This window comes from Haemorhous mexicanus, chromosome 8 (genome assembly GCF_027477595.1).
Source record: "Haemorhous mexicanus isolate bHaeMex1 chromosome 8, bHaeMex1.pri, whole genome shotgun sequence".
In the NCBI taxonomy this organism is placed as follows: Eukaryota; Metazoa; Chordata; class Aves; order Passeriformes; family Fringillidae; genus Haemorhous; species Haemorhous mexicanus.
Window position 1 is genome coordinate 27806100 of NC_082348.1, and position 17136 is coordinate 27823235.

At 36.6% G+C, this 17136-nt stretch overlaps 1 protein-coding gene and 1 long non-coding RNA gene across 3 annotated transcripts in view; both read left to right on the forward strand.

Moving 5' to 3' along the window:
- The first annotated feature begins 2335 nt into the window (after window positions 1–2335).
- On the forward strand, window positions 2336–4921 carry LOC132330283 (uncharacterized). The gene is made up of 2 exons (XR_009487262.1): window positions 2336–2402; window positions 4191–4921. It is a non-coding gene; the product is annotated as an uncharacterized LOC132330283 (long non-coding RNA).
- A 7660-nt stretch (window positions 4922–12581) lies between these two features.
- The window catches only part of RFTN2 (raftlin family member 2), a 30026-nt gene continuing 25471 nt past the window's right edge, over window positions 12582–17136 (forward strand). Inside the window, exons 1-2 of one of the 2 annotated variants that reach the window (XM_059853359.1) lie at window positions 12582–12730; window positions 13180–13326. In XM_059853359.1, coding sequence (XP_059709342.1) covers window positions 13188–13326 — 139 coding nt within the window. In that variant the 5' untranslated portion in view covers window positions 12582–12730; window positions 13180–13187. Of the gene's footprint in view, window positions 12731–13121; window positions 13327–17136 lie in introns of both variants that reach the window. The other variant, XM_059853358.1, reaches the window with a different exon arrangement.

Here is a 17136-nt window from a genome sequence, read left to right on the forward strand (position 1 = left end):
GTATTGTTACCTAGAATTAAAACTCTGCTCTGTTCAGGTCTCAAGTAGATTCACAGATAGTTAAACCCTTCCAAAGACTTACTGAATTCTGATAGTTTTATTCATTGCAGGTTGATGCTGAATAGTCTTTACCTTTTAAGTTTTATTTAGTTAGTTAGCTTCATTCACTAGTAATTAGTAGTTCTAAAATATAACTGTCTCTTTAACATTTTCATACTGCCTTTTCACAAACCACTTGGAGTTTGAATATGTTTCCCAGGTAATGAATATGATCAGCTTGTGTTGTGTGTCAGTGTGGCTGAGCTCTCATCAATGATTGAAAAAGGCAGATGTTGGCAGCACACTGCTTGCTACGTGTTAGGCAAGGGGCTGTGGTATTACCACCTGCTCCCCAGCTGCAGAAGGCGACTGCCTGGTGGCTGTAGTTTACTTAAAATCCCCCAACAAACATATCTGCTGCTTGAAAACTGCCAAGTAGTGGCAGCAGTAAAGACTGCAACTTGGAGGTAATCTGCTCATTGCCTCTGTTGCACTGTGTATTCCCAGTGTAATTCCTGGGCTTTGTCCTAGGAGCTGTAAGTCAGGTGGTAAGAGTGGGATGCTACAGCTGGTATCCAGATATTTTTGACAGCTGTAGACTTCTTACAGCTTTCAAATGCAGCTCACAGCACATCATTCTCTCTGTTCTACCATCAGTACAAATAGTAGGAGCTATTGAGTTACATCAACAAAATGCTATTTTTAGTACAAAGTTTTTTATGGTGTTAAATGAACATTAGAAACCAACGTATTCCAACTCCCAGCTATAAATTATTTTGAGATCCAGATTTTGTATTTAAGATCAAGGTTGAATCAAAAATGCTAATCCCCTCCCTGTGTTTGTGCGTTTGCTAATGACGTTGAATATATTTACTTTAAGCTTAATTCTTTTGGCAGTTAATAGCATGTTCTGTTGATGAGCATGACTTCAGATATTCATATCTATACAAATGGAGGCTGCTGGGTGACACATTTTTTTTAGGAAGTGAGAAGACTTCTCATCTCTACTGGAGGTTTCAGATCATCTCCATATTAGAAGAGGATATAGGAATGGTTGAATGTTTGGATGCTTCCAAAGAGTATATGTTAAAATAGTGTCTTGTAGTAAAAGTTACCTGGGCTATAGTAACAGTGGAAACTTTAGTGAGGATTGAAATTTGTGATCTTTGATTTAAGGCCCAGGACAAATACTTGTGAATTAAGTTTTGGTTTTGTTAAGTGTTTATCTGAAGTTCTGAGGCACTGGCCTGGTAAATGTTGTGGGTATATGAAGGAGACCCCTGAGGCCTGAGGAGCTGAGCACACAATTGCAGTCTACAGAGTGAGCCAAGTGTAAAAGGTTCTGGTACATGGATTGAGTGGGTGGGTAGGATTTGTTTTATTCATGCTTTTGGCTTTTTTATTTTATTATCTACCCTTTTGAGCTGCAGCGTCCCCTTTGGGGGGTAGGCATGGCTCTAGTCTGTTGCAGTTACTGCTTTTCCCATAGTTTGTGTCAAGCAGTGGTTTTGGGTGGCATCAACAGTATCAGACAATAAAGTGTAATTTGTGCTATGGTTCATGGATGCTTGCATTCAGATCATAGTGGTGCATGATGGCCTTTGCCTTGTGAGTGTTCTGTAAATTTAACTGAACATAGCACACTGTTTTTCTCTGCAGGTAAGAGTAATAGGGGAATATTTGTGTTCAGTGTATATAATCCATATAAATGTATGTGAATGTTTGTAAATGTTTGTATAGATACACATGCAGGTAGATTTATGTGAATTGTGTCTATCATAACAGTTCTGGTGTAATTATTTGGGGAAAAGTGTAGTTACTTTATACTTGTACTGCATGGTATTGTCTGATGTTCCATCTGAAGTGACAAAAAATATTGCTGCATGTTTTCTGTATAGGTAAGTGAAATTGAAAGAGGCTAAGCCTTTTGTTTAGAGATATGTTAGTCTAAGAAATGTGAATCTAAACTTCTAGGTATGATTGCCAAGAGACTTGTCACTAGCTGCAGCTAGGTCTGTTGCCTCTAAAATGGCTATTTTAAACTCCACTTTCTAATTTGATGTTAACATGGAAAGGTACAGGAAGCACATGCTTTTTCTCACATTGTTTTGTTCTGTGTCCTCTTTACAAAATTCTCTTTTTCTTTTCTGTTTATTTGCTCTTACTTCAGTTCAGTGGGTTTTTTCCTTTTGCTTTCTCTGTGCTTGATGACCCTATGGACAATTCACTATTAAAGCATTTGGGCCATTCCAGTCTATCTTTACTGATTAATTTTTTTTTTTTTTTTTGTGTCCAGTCCTTCCTGTGTGGCTGAGATCCATCATCACCATAACAGCTAGCAGCTGCCAGTTGTGGCATTTGGGGTCAGTTGTTTCATTGCAATGCTTGCTATTTATAAATTAGTGAATAATAAAATATGCTCAGATCTAGCACAGTCTGCAGCATCACTTGCCTGCTTCCTGCAGTTTGATACTTGCTAATAATTCTTTTCAGAAACCAAACTCTATATAATCAGTGTCATTCATTCCTGGGATGGTAATGTATATGTAAACTTCAGCATTTTAGTTAAACTGCCTGAATTTTATATGGGTTTGGATTCTTTTCCTTCAGCAAGAAATACATTGGTAATACAGGAAATGTCTTAATCTTTTGCTACTTAAAACTGTTTTAATTCCCTTTTGACAACTTCCCTTTATCTTCTCCCTATTTTGTGCAATTTACAGTAGCTTGTGTTTATAGGGCTGTACTCTGGCAGGTGCTCAAGCCTGCTTTTACTGTGAAAATGCTGCCTCTTTGTTGCTTACACTTTTTTTAAAATTAGGATTTTGATGAAAGGAGGACAAGGGAATAATGTGTTTTGCACATCTTAAAATTAGAGTAATTTTCTTACTTGATAGCCTTTAAACAGCTCACTGATTTGTAGCAGGGCCTTGCTGTATGTTAATATGTGCCAGTATGATTTACCCCTAGCTGTGGTTTTTAAACAAATATTAGAAGCCTACCAGTGTAAAACTGAGCATAATTTTCTCAGTAGACAAAGAGAATATGTTTGTGTCCTACCTATACTAATAGAAGTTAAACTAAAGAAAAAGAGAAGCACATTGGGATTGAAATCCTGTAAAGTGGCTGTGAAAACTGAAGAACATGGTACCTTGGAAGTTTTGAAAAGCAGTGCACAGCATGTTGGGGAGTTAGTAGCTGATGAAAAGAGACTGATATCTTGAGATTATAGTGGTTTGGATGTCCTGATAGAGGTTATGAACTGCAGCTGGTTGTATTAGGAAACCATAGAGTAAAAAGTTCAATTTAACAAAACAAAAAAGAAGTTAGTGATGAAAAGGCCTGGCATAAGAAATAAGGTTAGAAAAAAAGGACAGTCTGAGTCTGTCATATGACATAGTTAAGTAAAAAGAGATGGACAGTGTGCCTTTGGGATATCGAGCAGCTGAGATAGGGGGATTGTAGGAGAATTTGATCTTTGGAAGAAGAAACAGAATAGTACAAGTATTCTAAAATCTGTTTGTGCCAGTACCTAAAATGGTGGCTGTGTTTTCTGCATCTTGCCATCCTTTTGTCAGCAGCTAGTGGCATCCCCTCACAAATTATGTAAGCACAGTCCATTGCCTCTCAGTTCACAAATAAAACAGTTTCAGTGTGTTAGCTCAGGTTTTATGTGTCACCTACTAAAAACTCAATGCCAACATTATTGTAAGTACCCATAGTAAAGCATTGCTCGAATCTACATTACAGAGAATGCTGAAGGAAAGAAAAATTTAATTGGTTACATAGGTTTTCACTTTGTAATAATTAATTTAATCCATCCAGTTAGACAGAGGATACAATTGCTTTAATACCTTTGACATCCTTTAGTAAGACCATATAGTCAATGAACAAAACTGGGTTTTTTTCTTTTGGTAAAAGAATTTTGAACTCATTCTAAGATCCCATGCTTGTAAATAAAGGAGGACATTTCCTGTCACTATGGGTTTCATGACCTAGGTGCATAAGAAAAATCTGTTTTTCCTTTTTGGACCAAGTCTGTCCAGCTGATGCAATAGTGGACTGTAACTATTCATTGAAGCATTATTAATGCAGTAAATGGGACACACTTTGGAACAGAAGAAACAACACAGCACTTTTCCTCTTTTTAGGAATTGAGGTCGCATTCTGTGAGAAGAAATGTTCTGCATCATTCGTCTGTGAGTCTGAAACCTCAGTGTGCATGAAGTCATCAGTTTCATTCTAGAAAAGATTATGGAATGGAAGATAAAACTTTACACTACCTTCTCCAGATGCTGTAAAACACTGGGGGTTTTTAGCCATGTATTTTGCTAAAATACTTAATCACAGAGAGGGTATGTTCTTCTTAACTTCTGACATTTCCTTGCAGGTTCCCCAGTTAAAATACCACTACTTTTTGTCAAGTAATAGCTTGAAATGTTGTAGTTTGGTCAGGTAAAACCACATGAAATAATAATTTTATCCCTGCGCTTCCCTTCTTAATAGAAACCCTGTTACAGGACAGGAGGGTGATTTCTGAAACACAGACTGCTGTATGTATTGCAGTTACTAACCCAGACTGAAAGCCAGCTACTTCTACTGAAGAGATAGTCACCTTTAATTTCTGGGGTACATAAACTTTAAAGATGCATGAGTTACAAAGTTGAAGCCATTTTGCCACATACAGCATTTTTGTACTGTGGATAAAATCTGGTTATTTAAATCCATGTGAATTTCATTTCCATTCCAAAACGATTTGTCTAGCTTAATTTTTCTTGCTATCAGTATTCTCTACTTTTATAAGGTGTTTTACTTTGTGTGATTTTAGTGTTTGCAGTAATAATTTTTTAAAATAAAATTTGGACCCCTAGTTTAATAATGATTTGTTCTCATTCTAATATTTTTATTGCATATGCATTTGGTTTTATAGTATGTTTTTAGCTATAGAAAAAGGAATGAATTGACTACTTGAATTAGAAAAAGCAATGAAAATTTCTTTGCTTCTTTGGGGTTTTCTGTTGTCTGTATGAAAGTAAGGAACTCCTTGGCAGTATCACAAATTGAGATGAAAGACTATTTTTTTTTTTCTTGATTTCAGGAAAATTTGTTGTTGTTGTTGTTGTGGTGTGTTGGTTGTTTGTTTTTTGGTTTTGCTTCTCCCCTCACCTCCTAGGGCTCCTTCTATTCATCACAAAATCAGATTCCCCAAAGGTTGAAAATACAGGCTCTGTGTTTACAGGAATGCAAGGTATGGCTCATTCCTTCTGTAGCACTGAAGCCTTTATTTTTTTGTATCTAAAATATCTATGAGTTACTCAGTTTTACTGTTTTGTAGTAATTTGGGGGTTTTCTTTTTGTGTGGATTTGTTTTGTTGATACTTTATTCCTTTTAATCATTCAGAGATCTTGCCAAACAGGCATTGTAGTCAGTGAATAACCCATGTATGATATGTAAATCTCTTTAAATGTTCTTCTGGTGTTCAGTTGTGCTTTATGGTGTTGTCCAGGAAGAGAGTTGGAGTCTGGTTCTGGTTTTATGCTGTTTTGAAATTGTTAGGAAAGGAGATGCCATGTATTAGGTCTTGGTTGCAAGTTTCCTCAAGTGACTTAGCACCTTCTGCTAGGTAGAAAAATTTGCACAAATATAATTTTAATAGTTTCTCTTTTTAACAATTTATTGCTGTAGCAGCTGTTGTGGATTGTTTTAGCAGTGTTTTTTAAGTATCAAAGATTTTTTTAGCATTGTTTTTAAGTATCAAAAGAAGTATGCAATTCTTTTGTAGACTTGTCGAGCTCAGCCTGTTTTGGAAGGGGGAGGTATTCATTTGGTTTAGGTTCCCATGTTTCTGAGCAAGTCTGTACCACTAAACACATCTGTCCAGTTCTGTTTGATTTTCACATTTTAGAACTCATTGATACAAATTTATCACAAAAATCTTGGCTCATCAAAGCCATAATTCACTTCCATTGAAGAATTTTTACATAGTAAATACTTTTAATGAGGTTTTGTCTCTGAAGGTACCAAACAAAAATTATGTTCGGGTGGAGCCTTACTTTTTGTGTCAGGAAACACACATTTGACCCAGAATTCTGGAGATTTAGTCCCAAGCCTGTATTTTTGAAATCTGCACTTTGTTTACCAAATGTGACTTCCCTGTTTTTAATTGTGCTTCAGAGATTCAAGAAAGTAAATTTTACAGAGAGTACTAATTTAAAAAGAGTGCTTAGGGGGAAGTCTCTTGAACTAATTGCTTAAAAGTGTACAAATACTGTGCAGTCACATGTCATCAGATTGTGGCTCTATTCCAGACACCCACCAAATGTAGTTTATTTTCTCTTAATTGGTGCAAATGTTAGATTGTTGATAATGAGTTGATCCCATGGCTTTTGCTTCAGAGACTGCTCACTTTGTTTTTACTTACCTGTGAACTTGATTGTTTGTAAGGATACTCGGTGTCAGGCACTTGACTATCCCTGCAGTGTTCCCCTGTGGGGTGTGTAACATCAGGCTGGAGGCACTGTTAGTTAGGATTGTATCTTCATGTTTTAACAAAGCTTTGTTTTGGTTTGAGAGATTGAGAAGAAACCAAGTAGCTCTGAATATTGGTTTTCCTCCAGGAACTGGCAGTCACTGTTGAAATACTGAGGCCTTTTCATTTATATTGTAGCTCATCTTTCTTCAGGATGCTTGCCAAGAGTGATGGCATGACATCAGACAGCAGTGACTGAACCAGCCTGTCAGGAGTTGATTCTCCCTGTAGGCACTGTTGAGATGTACCTGACTTACCTGGGGGAATCCTTGTGGTTGAGTTAAATGTGTGCTGGGGAAGAACCACATTTCCTCAGTGCCTACAGCTGTGCTGTTTTGGTGTTCTGGCATTCATGGCTTCTTGTTCTCCTACACTGCACAGTCCTATTCTGCTAGTTCAGCTTTCTGGAATGTGGAGATGCCCATGCTGTTAAACAGAAGTAATTTAGTTAACTATAGATCTTCAGGTGAGGATTTTGGGAGTTGGAGAAAGGGTCATGTTCTCTTTGGCCTTCTGCAGTTTCCCACTGATGATAGTGAGGCTCCACACTCATGCTAGGAGGGAATGTATCCCCATGTGCCCTGTGGGCATGCAGTAACTGATAGCAAATTACCTTTATGCACTGGCTCTCACATTCCCTTATTAGCAAACTAAGTTAATTTTCTGGCTTCCACCCCTTAGAATTTAGGAGATCTGGTTGGTATCTTGTGCTGAGAACTGGTTGGTTTTCTACTGAGCTAGCTGTTGCAGTATTTCTAGCAACTGCTGTCTGCTTCTGTTTAATTTCCATTGCAGAAGGTTAGTTCTGGCATTCTCTGTTTTATTAACACTGGATAAAAGCTTGGACAGGCAGAAAGTTACTGAAGTTGTCTCTCAGGCATTTTTGTATATCTGTTTGGCTGTTTTTTCTTGTAAAATGTAGAATTCTGTGGTTTATTAGCATTTTTTGTTCCTGCTTCTGGTCTTATGCAACAGAAGTCTATTTATTGTTCCTGAAAAACTGTTTACAGTTTTCATTTTAAATTAGCATTTCTTTATATTTGGGTACTCATTTTCCAAAATAGCTAAGAAGTCATTGAGTAAACTTCATTCCAGTAGTAACTAGCAAACACATGGCTCTCTTGAAATGTTTTTCTCTGTTTAAAATAGTTATAAAATGTGTAAAGTTATATGGCTGCAAAATATTTTTTTTTGTAAAATAAGTTTGTGCCTTTGTAATGTTGAAGTACTACAGTAGGTTCAGTTCACCTGCTCTAAAAACTTCCTAAGTTTCCTATTGAAATAAAAACTATTCAGCATAAATCCTTATTTTAAGGATGCAGAATACAGTGCCATGTGTGCAGTCCTGCACACTAATCCTTATATAGCTGTTATACAGAAAATGCAGATGTAGCCCATCCAGTTTCTTTCTAGAATCCATGGGCTTAGTTGGTGGCTAACATGAGTGTTTGATACTGTATTGGAGATACAGATGATACACTTGCTACTGCCTTGATAAGTGAGATGCTGTGAATGCACAGAGAGAAAAGTTGAATAAATTTGCAGATCTCATTTTAGAGAACTGTTAACAATTTTAGAAATTAAAAGCTCTTTTTATTGAAACTGCTTGTAATACAGCAATAATAAACAAGCTTCTGTAGTTTTGGAGTTTCTAGTAAAGTTCTGAGTTGGTAGCTACAAGTTTCATTCCACCTGGTCTATATTTACTGTTTGGATTGTAACTTTTGTTTGTTGTGGTATCAGAGTTTTAATATGGGTTTAAAAAAACATGAAAAAATGAAATTTAACTTTGATCATTAAACTGTGTTTTAATGACTGAAAAGCAAATTATTGTTGTCATCTCTGTTCATTATTTTTAGAACATTTAAGTTAAAACTTATAGCAGAAAAGCTGGCTTTTCTGCTCAAGTGAACGGGTGTTGAACAAGACTGTTCCTGTCACGTTCACAAAATTCTTCTTTTGAAGGAAAATAATTGAGACTGAAGGAAAAAAGCAAATTTCCAAACCTCAGAGCCTTCAGAATGGAACCCTAATGCTACTTTGTCAGTATCTTTAAATTGAGTCATTCTAGAGAAAAAAGAAAGAAATGTCTGTGTTTTAGTTAAAGTAATTGCTCTTGGGAATGGAGGTGTAAAAAGTATTTGGCAAATAAGTTTCAGAATTCTTCTGATGGAAGCTTTTTACTTTTTCTGTCATTATCCTCTCTCAAGCAAGAACTTTACATTTGCTTTAAGTCATAAAAGAGAGGAAGTAAGCCTGAAAAAAAGTTGAAAGGGGAACTAATGTTCAAATATGTTGCAATATGCGGTTTTAATATTTAGGGGGTTTTAAATGTGTTATTTTTGAGTCCTCAAACTAGCTGTTCAACTACCCTCAGGTTCCAAAGAATCTGACTAATTTATCATGTGTTTGTAATTTATTGTCTTGTGTCTTATTAATGTCTGTGTCCTGTTTACATTTGTCAGTGATGACTGATCTATAGCCAATAATAATGCAGATTTCTTTATTTTTTTTCCATGTATCCTTTATAAGCATGCAACCATTTCAGCCTGAATAGGAAATGTGCTTGGTCCAAATATTTTTACTTTGTCAGAGGGAGTTATCCCTTCTCTTATTTGAGTCAGTTTTGGTCCTAGTGAAATCTTTATTAATAATACTTCAGGTAATTGGTAGAGGTTTAAAGTATTTGCATTTCTGCTGTTCTCTATATCACCCTTGAGAACGGGAATGGATCTTTACTGGTGGTGCATCTATGAGAAGGTTGTTCACTTAAAACTCTTCACTGATGAGCTCACTTTAAACAAATTCACTGATACAGTGAACCTACTAATGGTTTTTGTCCCAGTGGTGGCCTAACAGGCTGGAAGATGGGAGATGTTCTTTTGGAGTCTTCATCCAGTTCTAAGTCATGGGATTGAGCAGGAGTCATGTCATGGTTGTGATACACCTTAAATTCTATAGCCCTTTCACAAAGTCTGTGATTTATATTTCAAAATATAAAATTATAGTACTGCTGCTTTTGAAGTTAATGTAGCATTAAAGCAATATGATTCCTGTTGCTTTTAACTCACTAGGCAGTGTCCTAGCCAGAAAGAGACAGGGTTGTGTCTAGAATAACATTTGGTATGCTGGTATAGCTGACTGAACTGCAGATTCAGTAATTTAGGATCTTCATTGAGTTTCGGTTTAGATATTGTTCATACAGACAAGAAACATCTCTTGTATACTTGCATTGTTTTCATAATTTTCCTTGCATTTCATTATTTTAGTTAAGAGGAAATTCTGATCAGGTATCTCCCATTCTTGATCTCCCAAGGTAGTGGGGGAGGAAATGTTTCAACTGCATTATTAAACGGCTTATGCAGATCCTATTGGGTTTTGGAGAAGTAAATAATTTTATTCCTATAAATAGGCTTTGTGTAATTATGGGTTTGTCACAGATGTTCCAAACCTCAAGAAGGCTTGTCTTAACAATTGTCTTAACAATTCTAGCAAGAGAGATGAAAAAGGGATGCCAGTGCCACTTGTTTGGCACCAAGGCCATAGACAGATCCTGCCCTGACTATCGAGTTGATTTCAGGTTATCACGGAGTCAGGAGCAGGGGACATCTATTTCCAGACTGCAGTTTCAAGCAGTTTCAGTCCTTTTGTTCAATAAGCCTAGTAAGGTAATGACAAAAACAAAAATGCCTCCCACACAAAAGCTTTCAAGCCTCCCCCAGACAAGAGGGAACAAAGCAGATCAAGAGCAAGGGGAAGAACAGCCCTGAGGTGTGGGTAGACAGCAAGGCTTGTTTGTCTCACAGTCTGGTCAAAGCTGCTGTGCAGAACTGCTGCTGCTGCTTCTCATCCTGCAGGCAGTCAGTAATGCAGCATGAGACACACACCTCTGTTCTATTGATGTGCTTCTCTTGCTGTCTTGGTATCATTTTCCCATTTAATCAGAATAAAAACTGTTGGGGATCCTGGAAGCCTTCCATGGAGGCAAAGTTCCTTTGGAGTCATTGGTCCTTTGGCTGGCTGGTTTTGCTTTCTTAAAGTCTGATAATTTTATCAAGCTTCAGTGAAAGAGTCGCATGCTCTTTCAGAGGGGGCACTGTAAGTAAAAAATGCTGGTGAATCACAGGGTTGTTTTAGGGATTTGCTCTCTTCTGATACCCCTTCCCAGAGCCTTTGCATTTTGGGTCACTGGAAGTAGATTGTTTTGTAGTTTGTATCCACTTGGTAACAGGAAATTGCAGCTCTTGAATCTTAAGAATCTTGTGATCCTGTGTCTCTCCTGAGTCATTCAAGTGTTTTGATGCAGTTTTAAACTCCAATGGGAGATGCTGCTCATTCTTGCTGATTTTGTTTTGTTTTCCTTATTTTGGTCTGTGCAGCCTTTGGTTTTATTAGTGACTTGAGTCAAGTCTGCAATGACTGTTGACTGACTTCCAACTTGGAAGCTTATAACTATTCATACTTATCTAGGATTGCATAAAAAATATAGACCATTGCTTTTATCTGTAACTGTGATTCTTCCTGGTGTTGTAAGAGTTTGTTTATATTATGGAGAATCCTATCTTGGTGAGGGGGTTGTAATATTGTGTAAGCCTTGTCATGTAGAGTTCAAAATACATGTTCAAAATGGCCTCATTGAAAATGTAGCTATTTTAAGCTAAGTAAAAATGAAAAAGCAGCCTGCTGACAACTGGACTAGTGCTGCAAAAAAAGTTGTTTTATTTGCAGCTATCTTACTCATGCCATGGCTTCATACAAGCAGTTACAATGAAACTTAAGGGGTGTGTAGAATGAAGCAGCTGGATTCTCAAGGCTGAGTGGACAGTTTACATGTATGGCTGATATGGCAAGAGTTCAGGGATAACCTTTACTGAAAAAAAAAATCCATGTTTGGGAGCAATTTCTGTGTGAGAAAACTCAAGAAAATGAAGAATTCTGCATATTTGATATGTTTTCTTAGTTTTAATTGAGAAGACAATGCTTGAGGATTTCCTTTCTGTTTCAGCACCTGGGAGCTTGTTTTAAAGACTGCAATAATTACAGCTTCAATTCCAGGCTCTGCACTAAGTGATTTTAATTTTTTTTTCTAGAATTAAGTGACTATAATCTATAATGTGTGTTTCAAAAGGTTGTAGCCTTTAAACTTATTATTCCTGCTAAGTTACTTAAAGAAAAATTTAGATCACTTTGCTTGCAGTAGAACAGAAACCCACAAATAGTTAATGTCTAGCTTGGAGTTATTTTTTCTAGAAAATATTTGCATTTTTAATAAAGTATGGATATTTCAATGAAAAAAGCAGAAAAGCCTTTTGAATTGAAATGTGCCATTCGTATAATATACAATGGTGTTATGAATCTGTTTGCTCTAGATGACTCTGGATTTCTTTAGGTGCAGTCTAAAAATTAAAAGGCATATTTCTAACAGTTCATCCTGGGAACAGCAGGGCCACAGAAAATCACTGTGTTCCTTTTTTCTCCCTGTGCATTATTGTGGTCTGCATCAGGTATAGTGCAGTTACAAGTGACTTGCAATAGTTACTGGAAGAGTAAGAGAGCCCTTAAAATTATTATGAATTTTTAGAACCTAAAGAAAAGTTAACATAGAAAACTTTTTACAGTGTTGAAAGTCTGTGGCTGTACCAACTAAGGTGAGTTTAACAGAGAAGAAAAGGATTCTGTTTGTTCAATACCCAGGAATAATGGAAAACAAAATTTTGTCATTTTCTCATATGTAGTATTGACAGTGTCTTTGCTATTTGAAATGAGGAATATTTCAGTGTGATTATTTTTGATGTTTTTCAAAGCCAGTTACATAAGTTAATTTTCATGCTGATTTTTCTGGACAAGAAATTACTACATATTTTTACTCTATTACACTGTGTTCATGTTGGGTTTTTTTTTTTTTTTTTTTTTTCTCTGTAAGAAAGTCCCTGTAGAAAGGAAATAGGAGCCAACTCTGAAATCTAAAATAAGGACTAAACAGCTTTTCATTTGCCTTTCTACCCTTTGAGATGCCAGAAGCAATTTCCTCTTGAAGCTGACTTCCTTTCTGGAAGTGATTTTCATCTCCAACCATGTTGAGGCTCTTTTCTCATTCTTTCATTCTGACTAACTTGCTTTTTTCCTGTCTGACTTTCTACTGCAGTTGGGAACTTCTGGAGGTAAGTAATGACAGACAAGTTTCTCTCTAACTTTCTTTTTCAGTTCTTCTTCCCCCCTCGCCCCCCCTCACCCAGTCAGTCTAGAAGGACAAACAAAGCACTATTGGTGTCCTCTGCAAGAGAGCACTGATAGGGGCTGGCTGTAAATTGACGTGGCATGGAAAATCTCTGCTAGTTGGGAGCAGCTCTAATGTTGCTGCGAAATCAAGCCTACTCTTAGCCAAGTTTGTAGCTTGAAATCATCACGAGCTTACTGCTTCTATATTAAAAATGAATGGAAAGTACCTTTGCTTTTTGGTCTGGGAACTGGACTTTTTCTCTGTTTGGATTTACAGCTAATAGGAAAAAAAAAATCGAGGGGAATTATTTGGTTCCTTTTTTTTCCCTGTAGTAAGGGCGACAGATCTTGCTGCTCCCCCCACCTTTTCCTGCGACTTAATCATTTGCAGATCTTGCCATGGGGTGCGGACTGAGAAAGCTGGAAGACCCAGATGATAGCAGCCCTGGAAAAATCTTTTCTACACTGAAGAGACCACAAGTTGAAACAAAGACGGATTCTGCTTATGAATATGTATTGCTGGATTTTACCTTAGAAGGTATTTTTTTCATGCTGTATCTTTACTCTTCTGAAGTAGGAAGGAATAGGTTTTAACTTAGTTTTGTTCTTGTTTGACTTACAGTAAATCTTAGGCACTTTTATCAAAGCTAGCCAAAATGTAAGACTTTTATTTTGAAACACAAATCATGACGAAGGTTCTTACTTGTATAAAATTACAATGGAAACTGCTGAAGTATTTTTAACAACCAAACCTTCCAAATTATACAACTGTCCTCGTTAAGGAAGCTGGCTAGAAACTGTTAAAGAGATTTTTCCTAGTTTCCTGTGAGTCACATACTGCCATCCGTGCTCGCTGTGAATAATGGTTGTCTGAATTCAGTGTGACGGTTCAGAAAATACACTGTGCCTGAGCCTTAATTGAATAACAATTTTTTAAATGCACTCAACTTCCGAAAACAGGCTGTCATTGTCCTTGTTTCTTTATGCAGAAGTAAGTCTGTTCCTTAGTTGTATATCAGGAGTAACTTCCCCTCTTACGCCCACCGCAGTCTCTTGGTAGAAGTTTCTGTTATAAGAGTCTGAGTTTTGTCTTACTTTTTTTCCCAAATGCTTTACTTGTAGTTGTTGAATAGTCTTTTGAAATTGTGACTGAAATGAAACCAAATCTGTATGCATAGCTAGAGGCAGACAGTGCTCTGTGGGATACTTCCTTCCCGAGGGTGTCCCATCTCTAACAGAGCAACTCCCTGTTCCACAAAGTTGAAAACATAAACAAGCCCAGATGGCTGCCCTCAGAGCACAGACAGCTCAGTTTTACAGTCACTTCATAGTAACTTGCATTTTGTAACAACCCAATCTACTGGAAATGCTTAATAACAAGGATTTGAAATAAATGAATTACTAGAAGGGATACAGTGTAAGTGCAGGTCTTACTGCAATTGCAGGAACTTTTTCATAAACAAAACTTGGCTTTTGATTATTTTTAAGTGTTGTAATATTTGTATTTTAAATACAAGAGTCTTTTCATTAAAAAGCTGTAAGATACTAATAGAAGATAAATTCTGCTAGGTTATATAGTACTAGATATATTTGTTCTGTTTATTTACACAAAGTTTCTCACTGTTTTTTTTTTCTTTTGAAGAAACAAAACTGTCAAATAAGTAATGGTAGTATACTGGAAATAAAGCTTGGCTACCTAATGCGTACATGGATTAACTACTGATACAGGAAGGTTGAATTTTTTGAAAACTGAAGAGCATTTATTGTTCTTAAATAGCCTCTGTTCCAGATAGTTTTGCAGTGTTTTCAAGTTACAGTTTCTAATAGTGTTTTATGAATGATTTGTTTTAAAGGTGGTTGTGACCTTTGAAGTAATAACCCATCGAACATGTACAATTAAAGGTGTATCTCTGTTTTAATAACCTAGCAGTACAGCAGTAAATATTCATTTTCCTTTGTTTTGTCTGATAATCAGAATTGCTTTGCTCCAGTGGAATTATGAATATTAAATAACTGAGATCAGTTTCAGGTAGTTACCTCACTCTTTTTTAGGTTTCTTACTGGAAGTACTGGGATTTGTAAACAAAGCTTTCCATGTGTTGAATGGTTCTAGATATGTGTATATAACCTTAAATTTATTTTTTTGGAAGTCTCTATTTTTAGAGCTAAGATGAATGCAGAAAAAGAACATGGTGCATATTTCTACTGTCTTGGAGACATTTTTCAATTCTGAGTGTTTCTGAAATGAGTGGATTGGCTCAAGTACTGTGGAGAATATACTGAGCTTTTTTTCTTTTTTCCTTCAGTCAGCTTGGTCATGTACTTGTTGCTATTAGAATATCCTTTGGCTTAATTAAACTAAGTGAGAGCCCTTTATCACTTCAGACCAAAGTTTTTGCTCTGCTTTCAAGTTGTGTATTTATGGCACTCATTCTGCTTTGCTTACTTCCAGAGGAAAGTCTTCCACTGGCATAGGAGATTTCTGTATGCCCAAGTGATTTCTTGCCACTGGATCTTGCACCAGGTTAAGCAGAAAATCTGCACTTAATAATATTAATAATGTTTTAAGATCTTACAGTAAACCATGTCCTGCATCAAGATAAAAGCATAGTGAGCATAAAGGTGTTATTTCAATTCAATATGCCTTATTCTGTGCTTTATGAGGTATATGCAGTGTGAAGTCCAAATGAGCCTGCTGGGGAAACTTTCAGCAGTCCCTGATCTTTTCTCCCAGGCCATGATGCAGATTAGGTCAACCATGCTGTAGTCTGAATTTGCTGGCTGGATTCCCTGTGCATCTTAACTAGTTATTAGCTGTGCACTGAACCTTGGCTTCTCTCTTCCTGGTCCCCAAAATGCTCCCATCCCTACTGTAAAAATTAGCTTTGGAAGATGATGGCCATCAGGGGAATCCCAAACAAAAAAAAAAATCACAGCCTATCTTTTATTTTGGTGGACTGGAGTAGTACAAAGAAGAGGGAGTGGTGGACTCTGAAGTGTAATTTTAAATGCTGGTCAGTGACTGTAAATTCCAAGGTCTCAGTCATGAAGCATATCCCAATCACACAAACAGCTGCTATTTTTTGAAATCAGTTTAAGCAGAAAGTAGGGATGGTTTATAAATTTCTACTAAGCAGAATGCTTATGCATTATCCACTATCCTCTTGTTAGGGAAAAGGAGAAATATTGATGCAGCCTACGAAGATGACATGCTGTCAAGTTCTTGTCACTCTGAATACCAGTGTGAATATGTATGAAATAGCTATTCTGTCATCATCTTCAGTGTCCTGCATCTGAGGTTTATCATGCAGCTAGAAAGTCAGCTGGAGTTCTTATTGCTACAGTATTTTGGCTACCTGTTGAGAGCATGTCAGGAAGGAAACTTTTGTTATTAAAAAGGGTTTAAGACTTTTATAAAATCAGGGATGTGATGATCATATTGCATCATTCCTACTTTTTTAGTCTGTGGGCTGTGGACAGTTATTTTTCAATACATGGGCTCCTGGATTTACAATGACTGGAATCATGGGATGGGAGTATTGCTAATCACAAAATATCACCTGTTTGCAAAAGGGAAGCTGTGATACACCGTCTGCTTAAAGAAAAAGTGCAACACCCCTGTCCTTATGACTGAGAATGACTGACAGTTTAGTTAATAGTTTGAATTTGCTGGTTATCAGCAATAAACCATCAATATGTATGTTGGTGATAATTTTTGGTAGTGTGTGTTTCCCTGGTAGAAATTCTGATTCTTCTTGATGGCTTTTCTGTTAAGGTTCTTATAGTGACAAGCAAAGTAGGCCACCATTCCTTTTCCCCTGAGTAGAAATTGGTATTAAAAAGCATTTGAGTGTTTTAAAATACTAGTTTCTGATAGTTTATGGGGGTTTTGTGGTCTTTTTTTAAAGCCCTCAGTAACTGTATGTATGTCAATATTAGCCACATTTTATAGTGGGAAAGCAGTACAGAGGCTTTACAGAACACTGCTTGTGAATCAGCAGAGTTCTAATTCAGTTTATTAGAATAAAATATTTGTGCAAACTAAGGAGTCATATCTCTGGTTTATGATAGTTTAAAGCAGTAGGATAGACAGACTTTGTGACTTCTGTGTCTTGGGTCCTTAAATTCCTTGCTATTGCCAATACAGTGCATTATTGTGCACTGTAATGCAGATAGACAGGAGAAGGTAGGAACAAGAAATTAACTCAGCAAAGTGATGAGAGATTTATGTAATTACATTTACTTTATTTTTTATTTCATGCATTTTTTTAATTACAGAATCAAAGAAGAGTTAGTGTATTGAATTATTTTCAGTTGTATGGTTTGAAAGGGAATGTTCAGGGCAGCA